The 23,813-nt window shown below is 42.7% G+C and overlaps 1 protein-coding gene across 1 annotated transcript in view; it reads left to right on the forward strand.

The window, feature by feature from the left end:
* Positions 1 to 23,813, forward strand: part of PIK3R2 (phosphoinositide-3-kinase regulatory subunit 2) — a 105,608-nt gene that overhangs the window by 50,576 nt on the left and 31,219 nt on the right. Inside the window, exons 2-3 of the mRNA XM_077272782.1 lie at positions 886 to 1,658; positions 20,611 to 20,703. Of these exons, the coding sequence (XP_077128897.1) occupies positions 1,328 to 1,658; positions 20,611 to 20,703 (424 nt within the window). The 5' untranslated portion in view covers positions 886 to 1,327. The remainder of the gene's footprint in view (positions 1 to 885; positions 1,659 to 20,610; positions 20,704 to 23,813) is intronic.

A 23,813-nucleotide genomic window follows, 5' to 3' on the forward strand; every position in this document is an offset into this window, starting at 1 on the left:
TTTACGCTGGTAACCAGGGTAAACATCGGGTTACTAAGCGCGGCCCTGCGCTTAGTAACCCGATGTTTACCCTGGTTACCAGTGAAGACATCGCTGGATCGGTGTCACACACACCGATTCAGCGATGTCAGCGGGACCTCAACGACCAAAAAAAGGTCCAGGCCATTCCGACACGACCAGCGATCTCACAGCAGGGGCCTGGTCGCTGGTACGTGTCACACATAGCGAGATCGCTACTGAGGTCGCTGTTGCGTCACAAAACTTGTGACTCAGCAGCGATATCGCTAGCGATGTCGCTATGTGAGACGGGGCCTTAAGCCTAGAGCTAGGTGTCAATGACAGCTGCTGACACCAAGCCGTAATCCCATTACTCTGATGCTACTGCATCAGCATGAAAAATGTAGTGTTGAACCAAGAAATTACATCACACAACTTTTTAAAAAATATATTTTTATTTAGCTCAAAAAAGCATTCATTGCTGTACAAAAACGCATGCAAAAAAGCTTGCAAAATCGCGCGGTTTTTTTCCGCATCGTTTTTCCTTCCGAGAGATGCACAAACCTTCCAGAAATTTCTGTAAGCAGATACTCCATGTGCGCACATAGCCTAATACTGCTCAGTACAAACTGCAACTATCAGTCAGGCTAGCTGTCTGGAGACTGAATACATTTGTACTCAGAAGCTCTCTCAATTTAGATGGACTCATTATAATATCTGTATTATACACCCATTCTGACATGGTGTTTCAAGATACGTTCAAGTACTCCAGACTCATCAAGTCTAAGAAATCTATTTCATAATTGATGCTGACTTTATAGTGAAATTTGTTGACAAATCATCTAGTTCTCATCCTTTTCTCAAGCAAATGTTCTTCTTGTCTTTCAGATCTGAAACCTTCAACAGCGTTGATCGAGGAAGCGTTGGCAACCATAAAGACGATCCTTCGTTCATTTTGTTGTTTTTCTTCCATTTGCCGCATGATCCCCGAAAAGTCCTGGATTATGTTTGTCGCACTTTTCCTGTGCTCTATCATCTGGCTGAATAGAGGTTTCAAGCTCAGAATAAGGGGCAGCTAAAGACATAGTTTTCTTAGTCACACTACGTTCTCTATTTTCTCTCTACTTACTATCAAAATTTCACTTTTGACGAAGGCTCCCTGGATCCGCTGTGTAAAATAATGCTAATGGAAAGCGCATCTGCTCTTACAGCTTAATTCTTTTTTTTTTTTCTCCAAAATTTCTTGGGTGCCATAATGCGCTAAGACCATTATAGTGCACCGGAGACTTCTAGGACATTTAGAGGTCGTAACGGGAAACATTCTGTACAAATGTCAGCCGAAGGGTTCCAGTATCGAGCACTGTATCCCTATCAGAGAGAACGAGAGGAAGACATAGACCTTTTGCCTGATGATGTCCTAACAGTCAGTAGAGCATCTTTAATAGCATTAGGGTGTAAAGATGGTGATGTGAGGGACCCACATCGTATTGGTTGGATTTTGGGGGTCAACGAAAGAACCAAGCAGAAGGGAGACTTTCCAGGAACTTATGTTGAATTTATTGGACCCATACGAATGTCATTGCCAGCCCATCGTCCACGTGGGCAGCGACCACTGCCTGCAACGCCAACTACATCTAGGATAGACCCATCCAGCTCATCAAGTAAGTTACCTTTGCATTTTTCTGCCAGTTATACGTACAATTGTCTGTGGTTTATATGTAAATCTTCTGAGAAAAAGTGTTGATTCCCCAGTAAATATAATCTTAGTAGGGGAAAAAAATGGTCTGCCCTTGCTTTCCTCTGCGATCTATTGATGGAGCTGAATGTATTGGTGTCGTTTGACCATTGAACTTTTTAGATATGACTGGGACCCATTTGTTCAGACCTTGCCCTGTGCTTGTTGATATCCTATAATCATAGAATGTTAGTTAGAAGGATTCACTAAACTATCTCAGACAGATGTCTGTCCTGCCTCTGTTTGACGACTTCCATTGAAGGAGATCTCGCCATCTGTCGTGGCAAGCCTGTTCCACTTATTGATAACCCTCACGTAAAAAAGTTGTCTTTCAATATCTAATCTGTATCTTCTCCCTTTCAGTTTCATTCCATTGCTTCTCATATTTCTATGTGCAAATGAGAATAATGATGATCCCTCTCTACTGTGACATCCCTTCAGATTTAAATGTCTTTTTTTTAAAATGTGGTGCCCAGAACTGGACACGGTATTCAAAGTGAGGCCTGACCAAGGAGGAGTAAAGGGGGGATAATTACTTCTTACTTTTAGACTCTATGCTTCTCTTAATACATCCTAGAACCATATTTGCCTTTTTTGCTGCTGCATCACACTTTAGACTGATGTACAGTCTGTGATCTGTTAGTATACCCAAGTCTTTTTCACATGTGCTGTTGCTTAGTTCTGCTCCTCCCATTCTTTCGATGTAATTTTTGTTTTTCTTTCCCAGATGTAGAATCTTGCATTTCTCAATGTTAAATACCATTCTATTTGTCGCTGTCCAGTGTTCAAACTTATCTAGATCCTTCTGAATCCTTTCTCTGTCTTCTCTAGTGTTAGCTATTCCTACTAGCTTTGCAAAGTCTGCAAATTTGATTAGTTTACCTTCAGTTCCCTTATATAGATCATTTGTTAAAATGTTTAACAGAGAAGACCTTTGTGGTACTCCACTTAAAACACTCTTCCAATTGGATGTGCAACTATTTATTACCACACTTAGAGTATGATCACTGAGCCAGTTATGAATCCACCTAACTGTAGTCTTAATAACCAATATCCTAAATTTAACATATATACACCTCAATAACAACATAAATCAAACACATTCTCCATCTGACAGGGAGAAAAACCGAGGAATCCACAAGATAATAAAATGTACAAAATTTATTAGAAAAATTATACATAAAATATATAGCAACAGATTCAAACAATACAGAGGAATCTCAATTAAAGGGAACCTATCACCCCGTTTTTTAAAGATTAGATAAAAATAGTGTGAAATAGGGGCAGAGCTGGGCTTTACATTAGTGCCTTTTTGGTGCCTTTACACCCCCGTTAGGCTGCCGAAATACCTTTGTGAAGTGGCCGTTTTCTGCTGTCACTCAAGTTGGTCAGGTCGGATGGGCGTGGTCACAGCGCTGTTTCTCCCCCAGATCAGGCTCATCATTACGTTGGTGGCGTAGTGGTGTGCGCATGTCCAAGGTCCCGAATCCTGCACAGGGGTGTGAAAATAGCAGCGATGTCCGTTATTTCATTGGTGGTCGGTGGGCGCGGCCATCTTGCTTTGGCCGCGCGTGCGCAGAAGCGGCGCTCTGCTGGCCGCGGCTTCAGGAAAATGGCCGCGGGCATCCGCATGTGCGCAGATGGCTATCGCGGCGGCCATTTTCGTGAAGCAGAGTTCGCATCTCGGCTTCACGAAAATGGCCGCCGCGATAGCCATCTGCGCACGCGCGGATGCCCGCGGCCATTTTCCTGAAGCCGCGGCCAGCAGAGCGCCGCTTCTGCGCACGCGCGGCCAAAGCAAGATGGCCGCGCCCACCGACCACCAATGAAATAACGGACATCGCTGCTATTTTCACACCCCCGTGCAGGATTCGGGACCTTGGACATGCGCACACCACTACGCCACCAACGTAATGATGAGCCTGATCTGGGGAAGAAACAGCGCTGTAACCACGCCCATCCGACCTGACCAACTTGAGTGACAGGACAAAACGGCCACTTCACAACGGTATTTCGGCAGCCTAACGGGGGTGTAAAGGCACCAAAAAGGCACTAATGTAAAGCCCAGCTCTGCCCCTATTTCACACTATTTTTATCTAATCTTTAAAAAACGGGGTGATAGGTTCCCTTTAAAAACAAGCAGCAATGGGCAGAGATGAAAATACAAGACACTTCATAGCACCAAAAGTATATGAAAAATGCCAATGCACTTATGACCTTCAACACCCCAAAGTATAATGAAATACAACACTGCTGTGAACCTATAATGACTTGGAAACATGTGAACTAACAGCAAATGTAATTACATAAAATGAACTAGGGGATCAGTAGATTGAGCCAAAAAGGACTGCCATCAAAGGTGTAAGAAAAAAATGTACAAAACCCGCAAAAAGAGTGCAATGTGCTAGAGATCAATTGTCATAAATAGACCAAATGATCACTCTTAGAGCGAGAAAAGGTGCGTACCTATATATACTACACCTAAGATCAGCTAGGATAATATGCTAAATACATGCCATAACTTTTAAAGATATATTTAAATTGCTCAACCCGAGCCAAAACACTATAGGGTAAGTGTAACTTACATAGTATATCAGGAGATGCAAGTGCTGCGCCCGTGCCGCTACCCCGACAGCGCCGTTTCGCCTACCAGGCTTCTTCCATATGGGGGCCAAATGTGTGTCTGCTATGTGAGCCTCTCATTATATAGTGTCTCATTACGTGTGGTCTAAAAATCAGCTGTGCAATTACGCTGCTTAGCGATGCCCTTTATAGCGCATGCGTCGCCCACATAGCTGCCCGTAATGAACTAACAGACTTCCGGATTCCCGCATCTGGAACGCAAGCATGGAACGCTCACGTCACCTCATGAGCGGGACCGGAAGTCATCGGAGGCTAAGGGTGAGGCATGCGCAACTTGGATCACTAGCAACAAGAAATATCGCTGACTACAGGGGGCGTATATATGGTAAATAAAGGGGCGTGTCTATTACAAGTGTTATTACTGCCTATACAAGGTCAATAACAACAAGAAATATCACTAACTACAAGGGACGTGTGTATGGTAAATAAAGGGGCGTGTCTTTGACAAGTGTTAGAACATCCTGCACGAGTAAATGTAAGCGGCAGTGTCATCGGCTCAAATCACCGGCGCCCTACATCCGTGCATAAAGAACATATATCAAAATTACCCACATAAATGAACCGCTAATGAACCACTAAAAAAGCCGATAAAAAGTGCTAAAAAGATGCTCAACTATAAGTAGACAAATAGATGTGACAACCAAAATAAGTGTTAAGTAAAAAAAATTACTAAAATCTAATAATATAACATAACTGTGATATACACATCATATGAAGACTAATATCATGAACACTCCATTAAATCAAGATGCAATACATAGTCTAATACTATATATAAACATTATAATAAGTGAAAATAATAATAATATAAATACAAAAAAATTATACCAATATATATGACATCCCCGTAATAATAAATCAAGACCTCACATATAAACAAAGACTATTATCAACAATCACATTTAAAAAGGACTGCAACCGATCTTCTTTAATGTTGATAGTAGAATATAAAGGTCCACCAAGATTTCAGTTTTTACAGCAGATCCAAAAATTCAATACGGCCACATGCAAAAACGATGAAGGAGGAACCACAAAAAGGTTAAAAAGACAATAAGAACCAAATAACAAAACACACATACATATAATAAAACCAGAACCAGGATGTGGAAAATGGCAAAATAAGAATACATAAGACCAAGCAGGCGAAGGTACAGAAGGAAGCTGGTGCACAATACTATGTCTATAGGAAAGAACTAAAACCCATGGTTTCATTAAGACCCTGGGGTGCCAAGGTGCCTAGTTGGTATATCCACTTGCTTTCCTTCTGTGCCCAGATTTTCCCTAAATTACCTCCTCTGCTACTAAGTACAACTTGGTCAATGGCTTGAATTTTGAGACCTTGTGAATTGGAATTATGATATAGTCTGAAATGTTTAGGCAAAGTTTTCAAAATACTCAACGTCATCTGCCGAGGCCGCCTTTTCAATATCAAGAATATGCTCTCTTGTTCGCACTTTTAACTCTCGTGTCGTCAATCCAATATATACCTTGTTACAGGGGCATTTAGCATGGTAAAATGACCCCTTTTGATGAACAAGATAGATTTTTCCATATTGAATAAAGTTTTGTGCCGTCATGATTGGAAAAAGTCTGACTTCTGATATGATTATTACATGCTTTGCACCTATTACATGGAAAGAAACCTTTTCTAGTTGGCATTGATGATTTAGAAGTAGCCTCTGTATTTGAATAATGGCTATGAACCAAAATATCTTTGAAATTTCGCAACCGTTTAGGTATTATAGATGGTCGTTTTGGCAGAATATTTTTAAGGACAGGGTCACTCAATAGAAAATTCCAATGCTTGTGTAGAATTGACGCCAATTCTGGCCACTGTTTGTTATAATTAGTGATGAATCTTACTTGATTTTTATCATGCTTCAGAGGAGCCTCTCGTCTTCCATATAACAGATCTTCCCTTGATACCTTAGAAGCTCTCTTGCAACCCCTTTTTATCTGCCTATTGCTATAGCCTCGATCTTGAAAGCGATAGGCCAGCTCCTGTGATTGGACCCGGAAATCGCTTTCTGTGGTGCAGATTTTCTTTACCCTTAAAAATTGCCCTATAGGGATACCATCAATTGTAGGCTTAAAATGAGCAGATGAAGCATGTAAAAGAGTGTTAGTAGCGGTAGGCTTTCTATACACATCAGTAATGATCTTACCATTTGGAGCAACTGTAATTTTCAAATCCAAAAATTCCAATGATCTACCACTCCTATAGGTAAGATTAATATTGTAATCATTTTCATTAAGCCTTTTCATTAATGCCATCAATTGATCACAGTTGCCTTCCCAAATAAAAAGGATGTCGTCGATATATCGACTCCATCCCTGTATCAAATTAATTTGCTCCATCTGGTCATTCTGAAAGATTTCTCTTTCCCAATATCCCATGAATAGGTTGGCATAAGCCGGGGCGCATGTAGCGCCCATGGCAGTTCCTTGCTGTTGGAGAAAAATGTCTCTGTTAAAAACAAAAACATTATGCTCAAGAACGAATTTCAACAAGGTAAGAATTAAATCTATCAGTAATTTATCCAAATTACTCTCATATAGATAGTGAGAAACTGCCCGAAGCCCATCCCTATGTTTGATTGAGGACTATAGGGCTTCCACTTCTGCTGTAACTAGTATAGCATTGTCATCCAATTGGCTTGAATCTAACATCCGCAAGGCAGCTGTTGTATCCTTAATATAAGATGGAAGCGCCAACACTAGAGGTTGCAAGTAAAAATCGATAACCATACACACTGTTTCACATAAGCTATAATTTCCTGAAACGATTGGTCTACCCGGAGGGTCACTCGGATCTTTATGCAATTTGGGTAAAAGATAAAAAGTAGCCATTTTAGGTTTGAGCTTGACAAAATGATCTACCAATCTTTTAGGAATAATGCCCTTCTCATGTGCTTCTTCCAAGATTGCAATCAATTCATGTTGATAATGTGTAAGGGGATTGAATGATAATTTTTTATAGCATGATCTAATAGATAATATTTTATCAGCCTGTTTTTCATATAAATGAATAGGCCAGACAACGGTGTTACCCCCCCCCCCCTTATCCGCCTGCTTTATTACTACATCACTGAGGCTCTGAAGTTATTTTAATGCTACCTTTTCATCTCTATTCAGATTGGACATCCAGCTGGGACTATCAGGTATAGACTCAATGTCCCTTGTAACCAGCCTAGTGAATACCTCTATTGATGGGCATACGCTAAGATTGGGAAAGGTTTTAGATTTGGCAATCAAATGCGAGGGAAACTTACCAATTTCAGTTTGCGCATTCTCCTCCAACAGATCTTCAAGGTCTCTCAAGGCCTCCCTCTCCATTTCCGTTGGAAACAACAGATCCAAGTCTGTCTTATGATGCATTTATTGTAAAATAATTTTTCGAGCAAATAGGTGCAGATCTTTTACCACCGTGAATTTGTCTAATTTTGAAGAGGGACAAAAAGTTAGACCCTTCTCTAATAAATTAATCTGTGCATCAGACAGTACATGATCCGATAGGTTGACTACCTTCATCCGATCATTACTTCTTTTGACATTCTTCTTAGAGAAGATGTCCGCATATTTCTTACTTCTACCACCGTACCACGGCACAAAAATTTATTCAATATGGAAAAATCTAACTTGTTAGTCAAAAGGGGTCATTTACCATGCTAAATGCCCCTGTAACAAGGTATATATTGGATTGACGACACGAGAGTTAAAAGTGCAAACAAGAGAGCATATTCTTGATATTGAAAAGGCTGCCTCGGCAGATGACGTTGAGTATTTTGAAAACTTTGCCTAAACATTTCAGACTATATCATAATTCCAATTCACAAGGTCTCAAAATTCAAGCCATTGACCAAGTTGTACTTAATAGCAGAGGAGGTAATTTAGGGAAAATCTTGGCATAGAAGGAAAGCAGGTGGATATACCAACTAGGCACCTTGGCACCCCAGGGCCTTAAAGGGCCACTGTCACCCCCCTCCAGCCGTTATAAACTAAAAGAGCCACCTTGTGCAGCAGTAATGCTGCATTCTAACAAGGTGGCTCTTTTAGTTTTAGGTTCAAGTATACCCCAAATAAAGCGTTTTTATACTTAGCCACAATTCCTGTCTCTAGCCAGGTAGGCGGGTCCTCACTCCCCAGCTTGGCCAGCTCCTCTGCCGTCACTCACATCTTCCTGCGCTTTCGGCGCCGCCCCCTCAGCGCTGTTATCGTTTCAAAACCGGCGCCTGCGCTGTGTACTGGTGTCCTGCCAGCCACCTTTGGAATCCCCGGAAAACGTCTTCTTATCAGTATATATTTATGTTTCACCTATACAGAATATTCCGTGTAATGGCTGATACCAGAGAATTTCCCTAATCACATGGCAGTGACGTCATCGCAGGTCCTACAGCTATTTGCTGTGCAGCAGATCCATCCTGGTGTTCTGTGGATGTCTTTTGTTCTCTGGTATCAGCCATTACACGGAATATTCTGTATAGGTGGAACCTTTGCAATCCCCGCCCCGCACTGTGCATAATGCATAACACAGTGCGGGGCGGGGATTCCAAAGGTGGCTGGCCGCAATGCCCGCGCAGGCGCAGTGTGCAAGCCTGGCCAGGACGTCAGACGGCCAGAGCTTACTGCGTCTGTGCAGGACACCAGTACACAGCGCAGGCGCCGGTTTTGAAACGATAACAGCGCTGAGAGGGCGGCGCCGAAAGCGCAGGAAGATGTGAGTGACGGCAGAGGAGCTGGCCAAGCTGGGGAGTGAGGACCCGCCTACCTGGCTAGAGACAGGAATTGTGGCTAAGTATAAAAACGCTTTATTTGGGGTATACTTGAACCTAAAACTAAAAGAGCCACCTTGTTAGAATGCAGCATTACTGCTGCACAAGTGGCTCTTTTAGTTTATAACGGCTGGAGGGGGTGACAGTGGCCCTTTAATGAAACCATGGGTTTTAGTTCTTTCCTATAGACATAGTATTGTGCACCAGCTTCCTTCTGTACCTTCGCCTGCTTGGTCTTATGTATTCTTATTTTGCCATTTTCCACATCCTGGTTCTGGTTTTATTATATGTATGTGTGTTTTGTTATTTGGTTCTTATTGTCTTTTTAACCTTTTTGTGGTTCCTCCTTCATCGTTTTTGCATGTGGCCGTATTGAATTTTTGGATCTGCTGTAAAAACTGAAATCTTGGTGGACCTTTATATTCTACTATCAACATTAAAGAAGATCGGTTGCAGTCCTTTTTAAATGTGATTGTTGATAATCGTCTTTGTTTATATGTGAGGTCTTGATTTATTATTACGGGGATGTCATATATATTGGTATAATTTTTTTGTATTTATATAATATTATTATTATTTTCACTTATTATAATGTTTATATATAGTATTAGACTATGTATTGCATCTTGATTTAATTGGAGTGTTCATGATATTAGTCTTCATATGATGTGTATATCACAGTTATGTTATATTAGATTTTAGTAATCTTTTTTTACTTAATAACACTTATTTTGGTTGTCACATCTATTTGTCTACTTATAGTTGAGCATCTTTTTAGCACTTTTTATCGGCTTTTTAGTGGTTCATTAGCGGTTCATTTATGTGGGTAATTTTGATATATGTTCTTTATGCACGGATGTAGGGCGCCGGTGATTTGAGCCGATGACACTGCCGCTTACATTTACTCGTGCAGGATGTTCTAACACTTGTCAAAGACACGCCCCTTTATTTACCATACACACGTCCCTTGTAGTTAGTGATATTTCTTGTTGCTATTTGATCTTGTATAGGCAGTAATAACACTTGTAATAGACACGCCCCTTTATTTACCATATATACGCCCCCTGTAGTCAGCGATATTTCTTGTTGCTAGTGATCCAAGTTGCGCATGCCTCACCCTTAAGGTACCGTCACATTAAGCGACGCTGCAGCGATAGCGACAGCGATGCCGATCGCTGCAGCGTCGCTGTGTGGTCGCTGGAGAGCTGTCACACAGACCGCTCTCCAGCGACCAACGATGCCGAGGTCCCCGGGTAACCAGGGTAAACATCGGGTTACTAAGCGCAGGGCTGCGCTTAGTAACCCGATGTTTACCCTGGTTACCAGCGTAAAAGTAAAAAAAACAAACAGTACATACTCACCCAGCGTCCCCCAGCTTCTGCTTCCTGACACTGACTGAGCTCCGGCCCTAACAGCACAGCGGCTTTCACTTTCACTTTAGGGCCGGCGCTCAGTCAGTGTCAGGAAGCAGACGCTGGGGGAGGTATGACGCTGGGTGAGTATGTACTGTTTGTTTTTTTTACTTTTACGCTGGTAACCAGGGTAAACATCGGGTTACTAAGCGCGGCCCTGCGCTTGGTAACCCGATGTTTACCCTGGTTACCAGTGTAAAACATCGCTGGTATCGTTGCTTTTGGTGTCAAACACAGCGATCGGACGACCAAATAAAGTTCTGGACTTTATTCAGCGACCAGCGACATCACAGCAGGATCCTGATCGCTGCTGCGTGTCAAACTAAACGATATCGCTAGCGAGGACGCTGCAACGTCACGGATCGCTAGCGATATCGTTTAGTGTGACGGTACCTTAGCCTCCGATGACTTCCGGTCCCGCTCATGAGGTGACGTGAGCGTTCCATGCTTGCGTTCCAGATGCGGGAATCCGGAAGTCTGTTAGTTCATTACGGGCAGCTATGTGGGCGACGCATGCGCTATAAAGGGCATCGCTAAGCAGCGTAATTGCACAGCTGATTTTTAGACCACACGTAATGAGACACTATATAATGAGAGGCTCACATAGCAGACACACATTTGGCCCCCATATGGAAGAAGCCTGGTAGGCGAAACGGCGCTGTCGGGGTAGCGGCACGGGCGCAGCACTTGCATCTCCTGATATACTATGTAAGTTACACTTACCCTATAGTGTTTTGGCTCGGGTTGAGCAATTTAAATATATCTTTAAAAGTTATGGCATGTATTTAGCATATTATCCTAGCTGATCTTAGGTGTAGTATATATAGGTACGCACCTTTTCTCGCTCTAAGAGTGATCATTTGGTCTATTTATGACAATTGATCTCTAGCACATTGCACTTTTTTTGCGGGTTTTGTACATTTTTTTCTTACACCTTTGATGGCAGTCCTTTTTGGCTCAATCTACTGATCCCCTAGTTCATTTTATGTAATTACATTTGCTGTTAGTTCACATGTTTCCTAGGTCATTATAGGTTCACAGCAGTGTTGTATTTCATTATACTTTGGGGTGTTGAAGGTCATAAGTGCATTGGCATTTTTCATATACTTTTGGTGCTCTGAAGTGTCTGTATTTTCATCTCTGCCCATTGCTGCTTGTTTTTAATTGAGATTCCTCTGTATTGTTTGAATCTGTTGCTATATATTTTATGTATAATTTTTCTAATAAATTTTGTACATTTTATTATCTTGTGGATTCCTCGGTTTTTCTCCCTGTCAGATGGAGAATGTGTTTGATACTAACTGTAGTCTTGTCAATCCATACTTGCTCATTTTTTCAATAAGGATAGTATGAGATACTTTATCAAATGCTTTGCTGAAGTCGAGATATACTACATCTACCACATTTCCTTGATTCACCCAGTCAGTGATTCCATCATAGAAGGGAATTAGATTAATCTGGCATGAACTGTTTGCTACAAACTCATGCTGGCTCTGGTTAATGACTGTATTCTTATTCAAGTACTTACATGCTGTTTAATTTGTTCAACAGCACCGTAAAGATCAGTTGATGTTACAATTGTTTTCTTAGAGAACACAGATGCAAAATAGGAATTTAAAAGTTCGGCCTTCTCAATATAATTTTTTACCACGTCACCATTATCCTGTTAAAATTACTTTTTTTTGCTTTTGACATACCCCCAAAATCCTTTCTTACTGCTTTTGGTCTCTTTTATCCATTTTAACAAGTGATTAAGTTCTGTGTTCATCCATCCTGGTCTCTTTAAATGTTTCCAATTCTTCCTTGTTCTCAGGATTGTTATTGATTGTGCAGTGAGAATATCACTTAGCAAAATCTCCCATCCTTCTTGGACATTTCTGTGCTTTAGAACATCCAACCATTGGACCTTTCCTACCCTCTTTCTGAGTCCATTAAAATCTGCCTTTCTGAAATCCAAACTTAAAGTCTGAGTCCTCACTGGTCTTCCTCCTTGTAATCCAAAATTTGAGGCTAGCATGATCGCTGCCTTCTAAATTCCCAGCCACCTTTACTTCCTCAACCATTTCCTCCCCGTTGGTAAGAATTCGGTCTAAGGTTGCAGATCCTCTTGTTCTCTCTTCTACCTTTTGAAAGATAAAATTGTCAGTGAGAAAAGATAAGAATTTTCTGGACCTATTACTTTTGGGTGTGAGCGATTCCCAACAAATATCTGGATAGTTAAAATCTCCCATGATCACTGTCATACTTATTTTGAGAACAGAGGCAAATACAGTACCTATACAGTGCAGTATTATTGAAGCCCAGAAAAAGGTTTCTTTAATTTGGAGCCCTGGAGTACAACACTTATAAGCAAAGTCGACCATCGCTTTTTATAAGCAGGTCTACCCTGGTGAATTTCCTTGCACACGCAGAAACTATCCACTTCTTGTGAGTCCGCTGCTATAGCATAGTGTGCCCTAGCCATGAAACTCGGCTTGTTCTCTGACTCTGGCCCACAAGCTGTCGGCATCAAAGAAAGGCCAGGGAGGGCCAGCAGAGCACATAATTCCTCTTTTGTTCCTCTCCAGTCCTCACGCCAGCTCTGATATCGTCCCTTGTCACAGACATTTTCTATAGAGTACAGCTCTTAGCCTGCCAAATTTTTTTTTTAACCCTTATGCTCCTAAACCGACTATAGCATGGAACAGTGAAATGAAAAGGTTCTGTATGTATTGTGGGAATTCTGCTTAGTGGGTTTGATTCCTTAGGGCTCGTCGCAGTTCTGTGCCTCAGGAATCCTTTTTTATATGAAGTTTTGCATGTATCTAACATGTATACAACATACTCTAGGCCTACAGTGACAGAAAAGGCTATTTCCGAAGAGTTCCATGTTATCGGTGGTTGCTGTGTAGAGCAGTACATGTCAGATGAGTTGTGCCACACAGTGGTATCCTTTTATTTGGGACTGATGGATTATATATGTGTGTGATGTTCACTGTGTTGCAGACATTCCAAGTTGATCTTGCTGAAACCAGTTTGAGATTTGATTTTTTTTTTTTCCTCCCTTTTGAGCTTTTGAGACACGTGGTAAAAATTCAATTGGTTGTATGGGAAGCAGCAAAGCAGAGTGAGGAAAAATCCCCCCTGGAACATGGAAGGAGGAGGGGGAAGTGCTTTCCATGTCTCTGGCAATTATTCCCCTCTTGTAGCGTGAGAGTATTCTTCTCATAGTTTCCAGCGGGGTGATTTTTTTGTGTGTGTAAAAGACAAGAAATTAGAGAATGTCTTGCTTGTGCGTACATGAGACATGTTTGATGTGTTCCTGCGTTGTCAGGCGAGCACATCCAGAGTATGGTACAAATTGAGGCTTCAAGCACAGGAGCCATACCAGAACTCCTAGACGTCTATGGGGGCCCTGTACCTACATGTGCCCCCAAATTCATAATGTATGCAGTCTCTTCTGTAAGCTCCTGTATGAATTCATGAGGGTTCTGTCTGTGTGCACAACCAACCATCCAACCATACTCGTGCGGCACCTTGGTACAGACACGACTCCCTTGATGTACCTGACTACGTCACCATGAAAATGCCGTCCAATCTGCTGCACCATGGTATAGAGCAGGGGGAGCTGAGCAGATCTATAGTTTTGTGAGAACAGATTCGGTATAACCTGTCCATTATTATATTAGAGATATATATATATATATATACCGGTGTGTATATATATATATATATATATATATATATATATATATAATTATTATTATTATTTAATCTTCTACTTCTTGTGGGATTTTTGGTCCAGTGCGCGGTTTGATCAGTGATTGACTGCTTTCTTTGTATAAGCAGGTGCAATAATCAAAAAGCACGTTATAGGTAATTAGGCTGAGAGCATGATCGTTAACACTCTCCCCAAGTAGTAAAGATATATTAACCAAAGTGGAGTACTCCAGCAATACGATAAACACCAAGAGAAAAGGAGTAACTAAAGAGCCACTAAAAGTAAAATCCAAAGGTATCCTGTATGCTATGTGCACATGTTGCAGATTAGACTGTGGAATTTTCTGTGCAGATTCTGCATTTCTTGGCAGAAAACGCAGGTCAGAATCTGCACCTTTTTAATTCAAATACAACACAAGAAGTATGTAACCACAAAACCAATAGGGGAATGGAGGAAACAGACAGGTACACAAAGGGAGGGTTGCAGGTCTACAATAGGACTTGGGAAAGCAAAAAAGTGAGTAGGCAGTCATGTGTATAAAGAAAGTCCAGCTCCAATATAGTGTCACAAGAGAGCATATCCCATATGAAAATACAAAACACCTAGTTACTGCCCACACACAATGAGGTGAACGCGTACCCATCGTCAGGCCGGACCCAAAGCAGCCTCCCCACGACCCCTGACATGAGTTTCACGTGCTCGCTTTATCAAAGGGGGGTGATCATTTTCTTTGTATAAGTGTACATAAAGAAAGCTGTCAGTCACTGATAGGACCACCCACTGGACCTCTGAACTCTGGGATTTTCTGACCGGTGGCCGGTCTTATCAGTGACTGACAGCTCTGTGTGCACTCTTATACAAGGAAAGCTGTCAGTCACTGCTAGGACTGCACACTGGACCAAAAATCCCAGAAAGAGCAGCGGTCCAGTTGGTGGTACTATCAGTTACTGATAGCTTTCTTTTTTTATATGTGTGAATACAGAGATAGCTGTCAGTCACTGATAGGACCGCCCACTGGACCTCTGAACCCTGGAATTTTCTGACCGGTGGGCAGTCTTATCAGTCACGGATATAGCTCTGTGTGCACTCTTATACAAGGAAAGCTGTCAGTCACTGATAGGACCGCCCACTGGACCGGAAAGCATTTTCATGGGGACGTGAAGTTTCCAGTGACTAGTGTAAAAGATTCCAGAATTGTGGGACTACCGGAAGCTTCAGAGAAAGATGAGCTAACAATTTACGGAGTGATACAAACGTTTCTATACATAGGGAATAGTACACATCATGGGGCTTGTGGAAGGGGAGCTATCCCATCCTGTCTACCAGCAGAGCGTAGTGACTGGACGATCCATCAGCAAGCACAGACTGCTACTTAATATTCCTTCTATCATATCCTATAGCTCTAAATGATCACTAAAGGGAACCGATCACCAGGTTTTTTCTATGTAAACTGTGTGAGCACCATGATATAGTGAAAGATACCCTGATTGCAGTGTAGTCATTTACTGGGCAGTGTGTTGCTCAGGGGCAGACATATCATTGGTGCAACTGCACAGGGGCCCAAGAAGTAAAGGGGCTCACTGTCGCCTCCAATACAGCAAGCAGCTTCGGTCATGTACAGAACTATTGACCTGCAACTGTTCTCGCACAGTGGCCCTTCTATGTCTGCGTTCCCCACTGGTTTTGCTGTTTCAATACAATCAGTGTTTTATCAGCAGGAGATTATCACTACAGGGCAACTGGCCTCGTGCCTCTTAGTCCTACCCTGCCCCCAGCACTGATTAGCAGCGCTCTGTCACTATACATTGTACACGAAAGCTGTGCTGTAGGCGGGTTATGTAAACTCTGGTAGATCTGCAGGAGAAGAAACTGTGGTTCTATCATACCTGCTGCACCCAGGAAACTAAGTGATGCATTGCTGGAATCAGGGTCTCTGTCCCTACCTCATACTGCTGTCAGATTACGTAACAAAACCCTGCTGACAGATTACCTTATCACTGTATGTGTATGGAAGTGGAGAGTGGCCAGCTAGGGGCTCATAAGTGTGAAAGCTTTATGGAATGAGGACTTTATATATTATAGGAAGAGCTCATACATACTAGGTTTAATGAATAATACTTTATTTCGGCTCCCCAAGTAGCATAAATGTTATGACCGTATTTGTCTTTTCTGCATTTGACGTTACAACAGGACAAGTAAGCTTAGTTGATTCTGTGGGGTGCAGATTCCGTGATCTCTCTGGGTTTGGCAGTTGCTAGGTGGAAAGAGTTAATGTGCTCACAGAGCTTGGAATTTGCTGACAAGGCTAAATCAGCCTGCCTGAGGATTAAGCAGAGAGCCAGGCTGTGTGCAGGAGGAGGGTGGGGGAGGCTCGCAGTCTGGCTCTGCAGCTTGCCTTCCTTTCCCATCTCTGCTAAGCAGTGCTCAGGGGTGACAAATGGTGGCATTTCCTACGGTTCAGTTCTGCCATCATGGAAAATACACGCACATGATCACAGTGTGGTAAAATGTTGTAAGTATGGCACAATCAAATATATGGCAGGCCATGGGGAAAAGAGAAGGAAAGATCCCAAACTGGAGCCATCCTGCATGTGGTCTTCATTGAGTGGTTTTTTTTTCATAGACATTTTGTATATATCCAACCCACCATAATCATAAATGTTCACAAAGTGTATGTCTACAGGGGGACACTTATTGGGAGAGTGCTTTGTATTGTTTCTAAAAAAAAAAAAAAAAAAAGCATAAATCATCTCCATAAAGCCCCTCATATACAATATCTGACGATCTTGGCACTCAGTAGATGTACAAAAAAGATGATTTATTTGCAATCCTCGGTGATTATACAGTACAGACCAAAAGTTTGGACACACCTTCTCATTTAAAGATTTTTCTATATTTTCATAACTATGAAAATTGTAAATTCACACTGAGGGCATCACAACTATGAATTTAGGCTACGTTCACATTTGCGGTCGGCGCCGCAGCGTCGGGCGCCGCAGCGTCGCCGCATGCGTCATGCGCCCCTATATTTAACATGGGGGCACATGGACATGCGTCGCACTTGCGTTTTGCGCCGCATGCGTCCCTGCGGCGCCCGCGTCCGGGCGCAGAGGACGCAGCAAGTTGCATTTTTGCTGCGTCCAAAATCAATGAAAAAAAGGACGCATGCGGTGCAAAACGCAGCGTTTTGCTGCGTTTTTGTTTGCGTTGTGCGTTGCGGCGCGCCGACGCTGCGGCGCACAACGCAAATGTGAACGTAGCCTAACACATGTGGAATTATATACTTAACAAAAAAATGTGAAACAACTGAAAATATGTCTTATATTCTAGGTTCTTCAAAGTAGTCACCTTTTGCTTTGATGACTGCTTTGCACACTCTTGGCATTCTCTTGATGAGCTTCAAGAGGTAGTCACCGGGAATGGTCTTCCAACAATCTTGAAGGAGTTCCCAGAGATGTTTAGCACTTGCTGGCCCTTTTGCCTTCACTCTGCGGTCCAGCTCACCCCAAACCATCTCGATTGGGTTCAGGTCTGGTGACTGTGGATTCCAGGCCATCTGGCGTAGCACCCCATCACTCTCCTTCTTGGTCAAATAGCCCTTACACAGCCTGGAGGTTTGTTTGGGGTCATTGTCCATCAAAAATAAATGATGGTCCAACTAAACGCAAACCGGATGGAATAGCATGCTGCTGCAAGATGCTGTGGTAGCCATGCTGGTTCAGTATGCCTTAAATTTTGAATAAATCCCCAACAGTGTCACAAGCAAAGCACCATCACGCCTCCTCCTCCATGCTTCACGGTGGGAACCAGGCATGTAGAGTCCATCCGTTCACCTTTTCTGCGCCGCACAAAGACACGGTGGTTGGAACCAAAGATCTCAAATTTGGACTCATCAGACCAAAGCACAGATTTCCACTGGTCTAATGTCCATTCCTTGTGTTCTTTAGCCCAAACAAGTCTCTTCTGCTTGTTGCCTGTCCTTAGCAGTCTTTACCATGAAGGCCTGCTGCACCAAGTCTCCTCTTAACAGTTGTTGTAGAGATGTGTCTGCTGCTAGAACTCTGTGTGGCATTGACCTGGTCTCTAATCTGAGCTGCTGTTAACCTGCGATTTCTGAGGCTGGTGACTCAGATAAACGTATCCTCAGAAGCAGAAGTGACTCTTGGTCTTCCTTTCCTGGGGTGGTCCTCATGTGAGCCAGTTTCTTTGTAGCGCTTGATGGTTTTTGCAAGTGCACTTGGGGACACTTTCAAAGTTTTCCCAATTTTTCAGACTGACTGACCTTCATTTCTTAAAGTAATGATGGTCACTCGTTTTTCTTTACTTAGCTGCTTTTTTCTTGCCATAATACAAATTCTAACAGTCTATTCAGTAGGACTATCAGCTGTGTATCCACCAGACTTCTGCACAACGCAGCTGATGGTCCCAACCCCATTTATAAGGCAAGAAATCCCACTTATTAAACCTGACAGGGTACACCTGTGAAGTGAAAACCATTCCCGGTGACTACCTCTTGAAGCTCATCAAGAGAATGCCAAGAGCGTGCAAAGCAGTCATCAAAGTAAAAGGTGGCTACTTTGAAGAACCTAGAATATAAGACATAATTTCAGTTGTTTCACACTTTTTTGTTAAGTATATAATTCCACATGTGTTAATTCATAGTTTTGATGCCTTCAGTGTAAATGTACAATTTTCATATTCGTGAAAATACAGAAAAATCTTTAAATGAGAAGGTGTGTCCAAACGTTTGGTCTGTACTGTATATGACGTATTGGTCTCGGTTTAGACTTTCTTTAGACACACAGCTTGCCATAGAAGAATATAGGAATCACTGCTGAAACTGTATGCAGGTTACATTGTGCCTGGAAAGGTATGGCACCTGTAGACGTCAGCATGTCATGCGACTGTAGGTTTCAGGCCCGCAACATCTATGTGTTGGTAAAAAGTGGTAGAACATTGCTTAGGCTAGTTTCACACATCAGTTTTATGTTTTCAGGCTAAATCCGGCTAATTTTTTTAAAAAACGGATCCGATGTTAAATGCGCTGGATCCGGTCTTCTTTAATGCGCATGGATTTTTTGACTTCCTGGTTCCGGGGAAGAGGGAAGAGGGAGAGACAGACTGACTGACTGCATGATTTGTATGGGAAATGCATTGAAAACCGGATCCGGGCGCCGGATTCATTGTTTCACATCTCCGTTTCATGTGTTTTTGGCCAATTCCGTCACTGTGCGTTTTTTTCCGCCGGACAAAAAAAGTTGCAGTGGACGTTTTCTCCATCCGCCGGAAACGCCTATTTGGACGGATCCGGAAAAAATGGATGAAACGTCTGGCCATCAGGCACAATCCGGCGCTAATACAACTCTGGGAAAAAAACGGATCCGGCGTAAAAAAAAAAGGATCCGTTTTTTCCAAAAAATTTCCAGATTGTGCCTGAAACAAAAAGCCTGATGTGTGAAAGTAGCCTTAAGAACAGGCAGTGACATGTTTTGCCTCACAGAAAGAATCATCTGTGATCCCCTGCTGTCCTGTCTGTATCCTCTCTTGCTTCCTCCCCTGCCCAGGAGCTGCTGTATGATCACACCAAGTTCCTCCACAGCCAGGCATTTGTTTTTATAACAGTCTGTAGACTGCCGATAGGATCCAGGCTGCAACCCATCATAACTTATCAGGGGGAATATTTATTAGTCATTCCATAATAATTTTCCTCGGTGCGGTACACTTGGTGAAGATCATAAGCAGGCCAAGCTTCATACCTAAGATCTAGTCAAGGGCTTAGGACATTTAAGAATTCTCTTCAAAGAGGCTAGTCAGTATTTCAAGTTTTGGGTAGTCTCCTATAGCGGTAGTGATGTTGCGGTTTCATGAAAATTACTGCTGCTTGGAAATGGATTTCTAGAAATTGAGGGTTAATCGATTACTTATTATTAATGGCCCTCATTTTTTGCACAAGTTCATGACCATTAACAATAACCATTTGAGCTACCCTTAATTGCTAATAATCCAGTTAAAACCTGCTGCTGCTGTCGTAAGACCCGTATTGCAGCAACCTCCTGGCCCTATGCTGAGTGGGATTTGGCCCCCTAAGGTCTATTTAGGTAAGTATAACTGTTTAAAGCTATATATTATGGATTGTAAGCTTGCGAGCAGGGCCTTCATTCCTCTTGGTATCTGTTTTGAACTGTGATTTCTGTTATGCTGTAATGGCTATTGTCTGTACAAATCCCCTCTATAATTTGTAAAGCGCTGCGGAATATGTTGGTGCTATATAAATAAAATTATTATTATATATTTTAAGATTATGACTACAATATGTGCTCCATTCTCACTCATTCCATTAATCTTTGTTAGGTTGCCTCCTACTTGAACTTGTCGATCAGTTTGCTCCTCCTGAAGAAGCTCCTCTTCTCCTTCTAAGGTTACTCAAAGCGATTGAGAAAAAAGGTGAGATTTTTTAGACTGTTAATACATGTTCAGATGGTTATTTACCTCAATGAAACAGTGTGCTGTTTGTACTTGACTTTTAAAAAATAATATAACTTTTCATAAATAGTTTTTATTAAATTATACTACTCGGGCTATGTTTCCACGGTCAGCAAATACCCCGCTCCGCCCCCTGTTGTATGCGCGGTGATTCTGCATGTGCTCATTGAACACATGCGGAATCACCGCATCCTATTCATAGCCTGGGTTATTTATCTTGCAGAGATGGAGCGTCTCCGCAAGATAAATAGACATGCTGCGGTCTATAAAGACGCGCCGCATGTCCGGTTACACAAGGCCGCCGGATGTGACCCTGCGCGCATAGTGGAGACGGGATTTCATAAAATCCCATCCACTATGCTGTAACATCTGGACGCTGCGGATGTACGCAGCGTCCAATCCGCAGCAATCCCTGAAGGTTTCCTGACCGTGGAAACATAGCCTAACAGCTCTTCTTAAAGGCCCCGTCTCACATAGCGAGATCGCTAGCGAGATCGCTGCTGAGTCACAAGTTTTGTGACGCAACAGCGACCTCCATAGTGATCTCGCTATGTGTGACACGTACCAGCGATCAGGCCCCTGCTGCGAGATCGCTGGTCGTGTCAGAATGGCCTGGACCTTTTTTTGGTCGTTGAGGCCCCGCTGACATTGCTGAATCGGTGTGTGTGACACCGATCCAGCGATGTCTTCACTGGTAACCAGGGTAAACATCGGGTTACTAAGCGCAGGGCCGCGCTTAGTAACCCGATGTTTACCCTGGTTACCAGCGTAAATGTAAAAAAAAACAAACAGTACATACTCGCCTTCTGATGTCCGTCAGGTCCCTTGGCGTCTGCTTCCTGCTCTCACTGAGTGCCGCCGTACAGTGAGAAGTGAGAGCACAGCAGTGACGTCACCGCTGCGCTCTCACTGTACGGCGGCTCAGTCAGAGCAGGAAGCAGACGGCAAGGGACCTGGACACCGAAAGGCGAGTATGTACTGTTTGTTTTTTTTGGTAACCAGGGTAAACATCGGGTTACTAAGCGCGGCCCTGCGCTTAGTAACCCGATGTTTACCCTGGTTACCCGGGTGCTGCAGGGGGACTTCGGCATCGTTGAAGACAGTTTCAACGATGCCGAAGTCGTTCCCCTGATCGTTGGTCGCTGGGGAGAGCGGTCTGTGTGACAGCTCCCCAGCGACCACACAGCGACTTACCAACGATCACGGCCAGGTCGTATCGCTGGTCGTGATCGTTGGTAAATCGCTTAGTGAGACGGGGCCTTAACACCTTACCGACATTGTGTTTATTGGTCCCATCCAATATCAGATCCTTGACTTTGCAGGAGCTTAGCCAGCATCTGTCCCAGCAGATGCTAGCTGTGTTAGGCTGGTTTCACACTTGCGTTTTGATCTGCAGCGTTTGTACAGAAAAAAACGCATGCGTTTTTTTCCCTATGTTTAACATTTTTGCTGCATGCGTTCTGTCGCAGAAACACAATATGTAGTAATTTCTAGAGGCGTTTTTTTGCCGCAAAAAAACGTATTGTTGTCTATGTAAACGCATGCGTTTTTAAGCACATGCGTTTGCTTGCGTTAAAAACGCATGCGTTTTTATAGAAAAAAACAAGAATACACCCTGATAAGCCACCCCCCACCATCAAGGTGATAAAGGGATCCTAACCCTACCCCTAACCCTAGGGATCCTAACCCTAACCCTACCTATTTCTATTAATAGTGGGTTTTCTAGTTGATTTTGATGATTGGCAGCTGTCACACACTTCTCAGCATGCGTTTCAAAAACATAAACGCATGAAAAAACGCATGTAAACGCGTCAAAACGGCGCGTTTTTTTTACCGCATGCAAAAACGCATGCGTCTAAAAAACGCAGCGTTTGCACGCGTTTACATGCGTTTTTTCACCACCTGCGTTTTTTTAAACGCTGCGTTTTAAAACGCAAATGTGAAACCAGCCTTACTTGGCCATCATCTGCCTCTAACAACAGCCAGCAGAGGCCTGTTACATTGTTACTTAGTATGTTGGCAGATTAACCATGAGTTTTCTGAGAATCTTTTAGATCAGGGCTGCACAATATATTTTGGTCTGAGGGCCACATTGTCATACTAAACTAATCCCAAAGGTTGCACACATTTTTTTAAAGTAGTAGTTAAATGTATTCGTCACCAGAACCACTGTGAGTACATAGATCCACCATAAAATCACGTTTTGAGGATTTGGACCGTTTGTCCTCAGTTACCACTGCAAAAAAATCAGTGTCAACTAAACCTACTCATAATCTCGAAACTCCCAAGTTTTGAGGATTCTCGAGTTTTAACATGGCCATATAGCACATCATCTGACCAGCTATGGATTGCTACATGTGTCGAAGTTTAGAACCACTGTCAGAACATGAATCCATCAGAACCACTATCAGTATATGAATGTAGCACCAGAACCACTGTTGGTACATGAGTGCGTCACCAGAACAATAATCAGTACATGATTACAGCACAAAGCTTAGTACAAGCCCAATTGCAATGTCAGGTCACCCATATATACAATTGTATTGCATGAACCTCCAACTCTGAGCATGTTTTACCAATGGTAATGTTGTAACTACCTGGAGTTGTTGTTAACAGCCACCAAAAGACATTGAAATATGCAGGAACTACAGTACTGATGAGATACAGTCAGTATCACAAATAAATATTTAGATCAAGGAACCATTAAAATGACCTCTTCTCTGAAGTTCTTCCTATCCCTTTTGTATGGATGTATTAGAGACTCCTTTGGAAATCCACAGCTCATCTCTGCAGGCTACCCTCTTCTCAGCTCTTCTGCAACACATTGACACGATTCCCTTAGAAATAAGTGTCACTATTATGTTCCTAAATAAAAATATCCCCCCCTGCATTTCCCCTCTCCGTATTATGTCCCCCACACTGCCCTGCTCTAGATTATCCCCTGCCACTGCTCCTGTTCTCACATTCTTCCCCCCACATCCCCCATGTATGCAAACAATAGCACCCCTCCCCCATTACAATACTAATCTGTACATTGACTCTTTGGCTCCTACATGGAGCACTTCCCGTCC

Source organism: Ranitomeya variabilis, chromosome 1, assembly GCF_051348905.1.
Source record: "Ranitomeya variabilis isolate aRanVar5 chromosome 1, aRanVar5.hap1, whole genome shotgun sequence".
NCBI classification, from domain to species: Eukaryota; Metazoa; Chordata; class Amphibia; order Anura; family Dendrobatidae; genus Ranitomeya; species Ranitomeya variabilis.